This window comes from Leptinotarsa decemlineata, unplaced genomic scaffold (genome assembly GCF_025532065.1).
Source record: "Leptinotarsa decemlineata unplaced genomic scaffold, Ldec_3_MD MMD2_P_RNA_scaffold_5, whole genome shotgun sequence".
Lineage (NCBI taxonomy): Eukaryota > Metazoa > Arthropoda > Insecta > Coleoptera > Chrysomelidae > Leptinotarsa > Leptinotarsa decemlineata.
Genome location: NW_027412532.1, coordinates 1,457,901 through 1,468,503, shown reverse-complemented (window position 1 = coordinate 1,468,503; position 10,603 = coordinate 1,457,901). Strand labels below are relative to the sequence as shown.

Genomic DNA, 10,603 nt, shown 5'->3' with positions numbered 1-10,603 from the left:
CCTCCTCTGACGAGCCCCCGCTGGTTTTAAGCGAAAAAGTTTTTTCATCGTTGGCCTGTGTAAGTAAACAAACCCAGTCTACTCACCAGAAATAAAACTATATTTTAATGACGCCTCAATCGATGTTGCAATAACTGACCGATTGACAGCCGCACGCAAAAACGGTGTCGCGAAAGAAAAACCGCGGAACCGTCAGCGCACCGCGCCTCTCGCGCAAGTAAACGCGGCCGCACGACCACTGCGATACATCGATATAATTCGGTCGGCAGTCTGTAGTCGGCGCGAGTCGAGAGTTAGTGTGTGACAGTGTCTCCGTTGCGAGTTGCGACTTTGTAGCACCTTGTCGAATTATTTATTAACATGAACTCCATCGAAACGCTTCTAGAAGCCGCGGAATATATCGCCCGAAGGGAGAGAGGTCAGTAAGGTCGTTCGGAACGCGGCTTGCGATTGAAATCCGCGCCAACTCGATCAGCTGTTTCTGTGTTGTTTTCGACTGATGGTTTGTTTTGTTGTTGCAGAAGCAGAGGCAGAGCATGGGTACGCTTCCACTCTGCGGTTTCCCGACGATATCCGGATCTCCAAAAGGCCCAAGACGAAAAAATCCCAGGGGAACAGGTACGTTCCTTTGTTCTTGAACTAGCGTGTCCTCTAACCCCACTTTTTTCATTGTTGCAGGACGTCCCACAACGAGCTGGAGAAAAATAGGTGAGTTTCCCTGGATTATCAGTGTCTGTGCGCGGAGTGTAAAAAAAAAAAACAGTGATCCCGTGCTAAAGTTCGATTCAAGGTGATGCTGCTGCATTTTTATGCAAGGTCGACACATACTTTGCTTTGCTTGGCAACAGTTATAGTAATCATCCTATTTACAGTTTAACTTCTGTAATGAGAGAGTAGGTTCGCCTAATTTGTGATTCGACGGGGTTTACTTTAATAGCGTTCGGAAGGTTGAGTGCACGAAAATATTGCATAATTTTGTTTTCGCGATTCGGAAAACGAAGGACGTGGTGTTAGGCAGTTGGCCAGACTGTTTTGCTTCATTAACTCGTTCACTGATGGAGGATTTTTGGACTCGTAGCTCAGTTGTAGGACTTTCAGTTGCTTCTACTCACGCCTTATAAAATTCCGTTGAAACTCCTGTAGAAACTTTTCATTGTAATTTTTGTTTGTAACAAATTTGTTTTTCTAAATATTCATCTTCGACATTGATACACTTTTGCATGTATTGAAACCAATTCTCGAAACAGTTTTCCGAACCAAATTTAGTATCTCAAAAACATGATTATGGATGGTTTCAACAGGAAAACAAAAAAGCCGTTAGGCGATTAATGAAGAGAATACCGACTATGAGCCATCATTCCGAATTTTTTTCTCCTTCAAATGATCAATTACCTGTGTGCTGCGTGGGACCTGACGTTGGTTATTATATTGAAAGATTGTGCGACCTTGTAGATTTTTTTGGCAAACAAATTATTGTTTACCATTCAGCGATAACAATTTTTTTATCCTTTGAAAGAATAACGACGATATGTTCAACGAAGCCGAAGATTTACTTAAGCGATCATTTTCCTTCTTGCAAGTGCTTTCTGAACTTTTGTGGAAACCGGTTCATCTCGAAATAATCAAAAAGTAGATGTTTAATCTCCGCTTCATACGAATGTATAAACTTTTCGTCACTTGTACGTATATATTATATACTGATTTCGTAGTTCCCTAGTTGTTTTTTTTTCAAATTCTTTTTCATACCTGAATTTCCATGCAGGATCTGAAGTATTGATATGCCAAGGGACACTTTCATCTCACAATATGTCAAATGCTAATCTTTCTTCTCATCATATCGAACATCGATATCATTCAGAATCACCACCGATTTTGGTAGCCTTGATAAAATTCACTGTTCCACGATCAAAACTCCTTTTTGATGGTGCTTCATTATTATTATTTTTTGTTGAAACGAACTCCCATCGAATCCTCAAGAATTGTACAACAACATTCTTCACAAGTAATTTCTTTGATTTCATACACTTTCTTTTCTCAAACTAACTGAATTGCTGCTGATTTAAGGCGAATTTTCACGAAAATCGAAATACCACATTTTCAGTAATGCCATCTAAAGCATAACTACATTTACAAAGCATCTCAGAAGAGGATTTTGCAACAACTGGATCACAAACCGGATCACTGCCGCTAAATCTCTTATCAGAAAGACAATCAGCTTTATGAATAAGATTTACTGAATATTACTGTAATTTTTCCCAACACCAAACCGTTATTTCAACACCTCGACACGTGTTTCGATCACCAAGTGATCATCTTCAAGAGGAAGATCAAACTGATTTTCTTCTTCATTACTACACCATTTACTATGAGCGTATCAATTCAGAGAAATAAAGATTCCTTGTGAGTTCAGATTTTTTTTAAATGACAGATTCAACAAAAAATGGGACGCCTAAGATAAAGTTGAGACTTCAGTGTTTCAAAGACATGGCGACTCTATAAGACACGTATGTTCAAACGAAACATTTCTGGAGCAACTGTATTCTTCTTATTTTTCCCAACGTATTTTCGAGAGGACAACTGCCGCTAAGTGACGCTACAAAACTCAAGGAAAACAAAGAAAATGTCAGAATGTCATTTCGTTTTGAAATTTCTACGGAATATTGCGTTAGTTCGGAATTATTTCTGAACGTCTACTTTGAATTGCAGATGGAAGATAGCGGTGAAGTCATCGAGAATTCAAAAACCAAAAATTTCGTAAATATTTCACACATGTTTTACATCCCAGACAACTTGGTTGATTGTATAGATCGAGTCATGTCTGCAGTATGTCAAGTTTATTTATTTTAGTCACAAATGGAGGTATTGGAACTGTCTCACTGACATATATATGAATTGCGCTCAGATACACGGGATTATCGTATGTAAATTCTGTTGCTTTCCTTGTAAGCGATGTGTTATTTCATAAGCCGAGTTTCCTCAATATTTACTTTATGGTTCATGAACACGATGAAATCGGTACATTTTTATCTCAGAACAATAACAGTGAATGGAAGAATATTCTCGTTTTCTGCTTACATGTGATTACTTGCTTAAAACAGGATCAAAATTAATGGCACTCCTATCGCATCAAAATAAATATTCACCGAAAATCCACCGACGATTTATCTATACGGGTTTGTTTTGTTTGGGATTTATTCGCGAACAGTGATAGTTATGTTGAGGTCTGGGCGAAGGTTAAATCAGTAATTTGGAATTAATGTTAAGGTTAAGGCCAAATTTTATTCGCCGAGATTTGAAAGTGGACTAATAAATCGTGAATATGTTTGCCAAGCGAGTTTTTGTTGCTTCAGATAATTAGAACATGGATTAGGTGTCCTTATTAGTTGTAAGACAACTGTTGAAAATTTATGAAAAAAAGACCTAGAGTGGACAAAAACAAATGACAACTAGTTGGACCCAGGTACATCAAGTTTGTATATTTTCCTGCATTGAATCAAAAGGCATTCAGATCATCCTCATCTTTTTTGGTGAATTACCATCAAACTTTGGTTGTAAGCAGTGGTTAGTTAGCAATGCCTTGCGATCTCCTCATTAGTAGAAAGAAAAGAAATTCTCATTGGAAGAGAACAATTATCCCGATTTGTTCGTAGATTGGTTGAAAACCAAGTGACTCTACAGAAAGCAACGCCAATTCAACAACCACCAACTCAACAATTACCGACTCCACAACCACCGGCACCGAGTTGAATAGAAAATGAAAATGATTGCCAATGAACCACACGACAAGAGACGTAAGCTCAAAGAATCATCGTTAATTCTCATTTCCAGACCTAAGCTCCTAAGAAGTGGATCTTAGTTCGGTTTCCATCTTGAAAAAAGATACTGATCTTGGAAAAATTGTAGTATCACCACATAACACTGTAATACATAGAACGATTCAAAAGTCAATCGACAAAAATTGACATATTTCACATTTCAAACCTCAATCGACATCTGTCAAAGAAGTTAACACAAAGAGAAAATGTTAAAGTTATGTTTGATTTTTTACAAATGTGAAATCTGAGGCAGATTTTAGTCTCCGAAACCTCGAAATAAGTATGTCCCTCTTAGCTCTTCTTTGGAATCTTTTTTTGATAGACAAACTTAAAAAAGACGACAGATTATTGATGAATACTGAATTTAATTGGTGGAGAATGTTTTGAATTAGTAATCTATCAAAATAAACTGAAATGGTTGCCCTCTATTACAATTTTTTCATTCTTCCGATTGTAGGAACTGAAAAAAATCCATCACCAAAAATATCGATGATAATTCAAAAAATGGTTGAATCATTCTCTTGTGTCATTTCACCGATAATATTATTCTCATATTCAAACTTCTCAATGCCAAACAATCTCCAACTCTCGCTGCGAAATGTAAGTACTAGATGAATCACCCGCGATAAGAGTATATCAGTGAGAGCTTGTTCGACGAACCTTCTCGTCTCGAAAACCAATCACCACCACTTATAATGAAATTATTGTTCTCGAACGCTCGGTGAACCTCTCAACAATTCACGATTGCGACATAAGTACGATTAACATTGATTTCAGTTCTAAAAATGACTAGTCTTTTAGCGAGTCTATATAGTATTTTAGCACTGATGCAAATAATTTTCTGTGTGGCAGGAAAATTAATTTTTATGATTGACATTTGGTTTCAAAGTGCGACGAACAGCTATCTTGTCAAAACAATAGTCAGAACAAAAAGCATGGCTTTGTTTTAGCGCAAACCCAGGTGGGGTTTGGGTTCGACTCAGATCCTCTTCAGTGTGGACTCCACCTGTAGTAACATGATTTTGGAACTCCTGGCTGGATAGCCCTGGCAGCTGAAGCCATTACTGGAAAAAGGAGAAGAAGAACAACAAAAAGCATATTAATGCGGCGTTTGCAGGTTGTCCCATCCGCATGAAAATTGTAAAACAGAATAATACGTATGCTGAGACTTTTCCCACGTTTCTTTTTTCAGATACATCAAAAGTTGGCTATTGAACTCAGATTTCATACGTCCTAATGTTTTTGAAAATCAAGAAAACGAAGGGTAGCACTTTTGAAGCTGGGAAGACACAGATTCATAAGACGACTCGATCTTTGAATGAATCTAGAACACCTCAGTTGTCATTCTTCTTATTTTTCATTAGATATTCTCTGGTTTTTATAGTTCCGTGATTTTTGCACCCATTTTTACGAGATTGCTAGGTTGAGAATTTTATCAGTAGAAATCTGCAGGCATGCTCAAAAATTATCAGTAATTGCTACTTGCCAACTTGAATTATTATTTAGATTTTTCATATTATGGACAAGTTCTTAAAATCGAAAGCATTTTCTGCATCTGGCAAAGCTGTTCCAAGAAACTTAGAAATAATTGCGTGGTCTGATTCTCTTACGGGGGCAATTAGAGAGACTGAGAGGAGAATATCAGGTGTTTTGTATTTTATTTGTTCGACATGTTCGGTTCGCATGGAATTTGGAAGCTTTTCAAGTAGAAGCTTCAGTGGTACAGATCGGACTTAACTTCCTTCAGTTTAGCCATCACCTCACTCTTTTAACAAACAGCCTGAGTGAACAAACATCTCCCCTCACAAAAACACTCTCTACTATGGAATCAACGTTCAACTCAAATCTTACTAATTCAAAACGGCGTTGCAGAACATCGTAATTTTGACCTTGGTTCCCTGTGAATGATTTCTATTTCCGACAAATGGACCGACTTTCTCTAAAATTTCCACTAACTATCAATCCTGCCAATTTCCTTCAAATAATATAATTACCATAATATCTATGAATAATGTGAATGAAATCCCATCGACGACCAGCTTCCATGAAAAACATTTATAATGATTGAGGGTATTATTGCGTGCACTTACAGACGAATGAAAGTTTATATTCAACGTAATACGATACTTTGCTATCACATATAGGTTTCAATAGCTATAATTTACGCATCAAAAAAAGGTCGTATCTGCATTTTGAAATAGAGGCTATTATGCATGTTCGTCTGATAATTACAGTAATAGTTTATACATTTTCATGAATGGGTTTCCGAACCGTCATTTATGATTTTTATTTAGGGGGTATCATTACAACTTTCTTCTGAAATTGTATAATTTTGTTGAACGGATCGCTGCTTTAGAACCGAGCTGATGACCGGTTTCCATACTTTGTTCCAGAAGGGTGATCAGTATTATTGTTCTCTCAAAATTCTGTCCATCAAATTGACCCAGCGTTTCGGTTTTGTATCAAACCATGTTCAGGGTTAATCTATGTGTGCTGAAACAATACATGCCTATTGAAAATACAATATGCTTTGTAAATATCATGTCTCTATCCAACCAGATACCTAAGTTTTTGCATTTCCTGACAGTAGGCACTGGTTCACCAAGTAGATTTTTATTATCTCCTCTTACGTTCGACTCGAGATTATGCGAGGAATAAATCATCACTGATCATATTGATTCTTTGCAATATGAATTCAGTTGGAAAACTTATATACAAGTATCATCTGCATATTGATGTATTATAGAACAGTTCCCAACAAAATCCTCGAAATTAGACATGTGTACATTGAAAAGAGGAGTGGACTAAATATCGAGCCTTGGGGTTTTCCGTAGCACCTCAGTAAATGGCTGAAATTATTATTATTCAGATGAAGATATTGTGAACGATTTTTCATGCAGTTCTCAACTTACAATAATGAAATATTATCAAAACCAAAATAGTTCAATTTTCAACATAGAATAGCAGGATCTATTGTGTCGAAAACTTCACTATAATCATCCTTGTGCCCGTTCTTAATGAACCAATTCGTTGTGTTTGTCTTTATTATTCATCATTACTATTTTTCACAGATAAACTTGTATAGAATGCACGAAAAGAAAAATTCAAAAAAAAAGTTGTGGGAACTTCTAAACAAAGGAAAAAAGTAAAACCTTTCTTTCCTAAAAACTAATCCCTCCTCAAATATACCCCTTTCAATTTAGACAATTTCAACCTGTTCAATTTTATTGAAACGAAAAAGTTTCGTGAATGGGGCTATTCACGAAAGAAAGTTTGAAAATTCATCCTGCATGGAACCCGTTGCTCTATTGAGCAACGTGTTCCATGGATCGAAAGTGATTGTTAATAGTGAAGTCGATACGATACATAGATAACTTTATTCAACTACGTAAATACAATGTATTTTTGTAGCAGGTCCAAGAAAATATTTATGGATGTTTAGATTTTCCCAGATGTCCATACTTGTTTCATGAGTTTGATGTTTTCTGGCGGGGGAAAGTTATGTTTGTTTTGTATGGCGTGTGTTGCGAGGTTTGATTTATATGTTACTAGTACTATGTTGCTGTATCGCTGCTGTTCCATTGTTTTGACAGACTCAGAATCAACGAACTTGGGCGTGCGCAGCGTTATAGAACAGTGCTTTCAAAAAATTGTTCTACAGCGCCATCTAGTGGCGAGTTACAGAAAAATTGATAGCCTAAAAACCTTCTCTATGAAAAATTACTTATACATGTCAAGTTTCATCACGATCGGTTGATCCATATAGAAGTTTATCCCTTACCAACGAACCAATTAACCAACCAACCAACAAACATCCATTCCAATGTTTTGACAGAATCAGAATCAACGAACTTGGGCGTGCGCAGCGTTATAGAACAGTGCCTTCAAAAAATTGTTCTACAGCGCCATCTATTGGCGAGTTACAGAAAAACTGATAGCCTAAAAACCTTCTCTATGAAAAATTACTTATACATGTCAAGTTTCATCACGATGGTTTGGCCGATGGTTTCCGTTTTCATCTGGAGGCCGTGCTCTTGGAGATATAAGAGCTGGAAGTTTTTCTTCACGGAATAAAGATTATTTCTGCTTTTAACTTCGACTTCCCAATGATGTGGACGACAAATTCGTTGTATTTTCCGCGGGGGAAGAACAGATCCTCTCGCAACTGTTTATCGAATTTGAGTATCGGTCATGTGCGATGATTATCTCTAGCTCAGTATTCCCATAAACAAACAGAGATAACAGAACAAAAGGCTGAACTTGAATCGATAAAACGGGGCCCCTCGAAACGCCCAAGATAAGCTGAATTACGACTCTGATAAAAATAACGTACATGTACGGATGTTCGCAATTGTTTCGATAGAACAAAATCGCACGGATTAAATAGTTTCATGAGATTTTCTCGTCGATTGGAGAATTTACGATCTTGTGACGAAAAAAACTGACACGAATGTACTTGTCGAATACCAGCGAGGCTAAAAAATCGAAGGCTAATAAAGACAATTTTTTTCCAACGAGCATTCTCTTCAGGTCTAAGAACAGGAAAAATCGTTGGGGGCTAGATCAGGAGAATACGGTGGATGCGGAAGCAATAATTTTCTTCAAACTAACAAAAGTTGCTTCACTGAAAATCAGCTGTGAAATTTGTAAACGTGTCATTTGAAGGTTAGGGTTGTTGTATGGGTATCTAAACAATATACGGCTATCGGACTGAGACATGGTTTGTGGGAGAAATCGTATCTGCGTAAAGTTTAGGTCGGTGTATGACAAATAAAGTATTAGGAAAAAAGGAATTGCAATTTTACGTACTACGGATTAAGGGTTAACAAGACTGATGACAGATTTCCACACATCTTGTAGGAGGGGCATCTCACCGGCTATGACTCAGAGGGGCAGCTGTATTTCCTAATGTTTTTGTATCAATCCACTGTTTTTCCGACACAAAACCTATTGCCAAATATGAAAACGACCTGGTAACACTGGCCATGTTAATATGTCCTGTTGGAAATCACACGTTAAAAGGTAAGACCTCGTTAGTCCTTAGCTCGCTCAAGTTTCGGCTTCTGAGGGGTGTCGTTCGTAGGAGTGCGACAGCTGGTTAACGGAAAACAGATTTTTGAACAGATTTTAAACTTTGTGCTTCACAAACACCACGTGAAAAAGTCAATATAACTTAGCTCATAACTCAACATTTATTAATGCTAAGGCTATTAATCCGCCGGGTTAGCCACAGAACAGTATCTGAACCAGAAATCCAACCACCATCAATCGACTAAGAGAGGAATCATCAACACTCTACTAGACCGTGCTTTTGGGCTCTGTAATACAACGGAAGGCCTCGAAAAGGAACAAGGCATCATCAAAAATAACCTTCAACGGAATAACATCAGGACCTGTTTCACATCTGGGGACACTATCCGTAGCAGCCTCACGAAAACCAGGCCACCAAACGCGGGCTGCGATTCCAAGAATTGCATTTACCGGATACCCTGCGAGTGCGGAGAATCATACATCGGTGGAACTAAGAGGCCATTAAAAGTTGGTATTGCTGAGCACAAGAAACGTACACAGAGAGGAGAAACCAGCACAAAGAGGAACACTGGTTCAGGAGAAAATTCAAAGAAGCCGCGTATATATTGTCCAACAACGCATTTAGTCAAGCTGGCGTAGCGATACGTAACATATGGAAACCTCTAATCAAGCAAAAACGACCAATTCCCGCCAAACGGTTATCTCCCGCTAAAACCAATGAAGCGGAAAGAGTGAAGAGGGGATAGGTGAAAGCTCTCGAATGACGTATAAATAGTCAGATCTCGGAGGAATAAGTCCAGTTATCACCCGAAGACGATTGTGGGTACTAACAATCGAAACGTCGTGACATAACTTGGTTTGAAATCTTTCAATTTTTCATTTTTTGTTAATAATATTTCTTAATTTTTATTTTTCAGCTTTTATTAATATTTCAATTTTTATTTGTTTGGTTGTTGCTTGTATGTTATTTCTTTGTAATTTCAGTTTTTTGTTTTATACAATTGTTATTTTTCAGTTAATCTTTTTGATATTTTTTCAGGAATTTCAAATCAATTCATGTTATATTAGACAATGGAAGTCCGAACTGACGAAATACAGAGGTTTTAATATGTTTTTGTAAATTTCTGAAGTTCTCTAGTGCTTTATGAAAAATGAAATGAAATTTACCAATTTTCACAATGTCTGATGAATGTTTCCATTATCTACTTTGCCTTTCTACTACAGAAGCGAGATTACCCATATTGTGCTTAGTAGGTTTATCCAGTTGAACGGATTTTTTCATAAAATCCTCAATACCAGGTCAATATTCATAATTTTAGTAGATAATAATATGTTTCGATAATACACACACTATAGGAGATATGCAAATATTTTTGAAATTAATGTTACAAGGATTTTTGAGGTCAGTAACTCAAAATCTTCATCATCGCTATAGTGCTGTCAAACTGAACATTTACAGGTGAGTTTTCGTTTTTTTAAAATACCAAAACAAGTTATTAGTGTTGGCAGAAGAGAAAAATCAGACTACATACCCTTTCCGTTCTAGAATGATCGGTGAAATTTCAGATAGGCTGCACCCGCAAATTTCGAAAAAAAATTGTGTGTACTTGCGTATTTTGACGTGTAGATTACGAATCCAAGAGATAAAATTGGTGCTCTTATTTCTAAGAGTTACGCCCTTCAAGTTACGAAACTTGTCGGACTTCAAACAGGAAATTTCGACCTCAATCTCAAAATCACGACTTTGAACTCCCGAG

At 37.1% G+C, this 10,603-nt stretch overlaps 1 protein-coding gene across 1 annotated transcript in view; it reads left to right on the top strand.

Moving 5' to 3' along the window:
- Positions 1-222: 222 nt before the first annotated feature.
- LOC111517113 (max dimerization protein 1) overlaps positions 223-10,603 on the top strand; it is a 471,041-nt gene continuing 460,660 nt past the window's right edge. Inside the window, exons 1-3 of the mRNA XM_074169201.1 lie at positions 223-418; positions 522-618; positions 679-708. Coding sequence (XP_074025302.1) covers positions 361-418; positions 522-618; positions 679-708 — 185 coding nt within the window. The 5' untranslated portion in view covers positions 223-360. The remainder of the gene's footprint in view (positions 419-521; positions 619-678; positions 709-10,603) is intronic.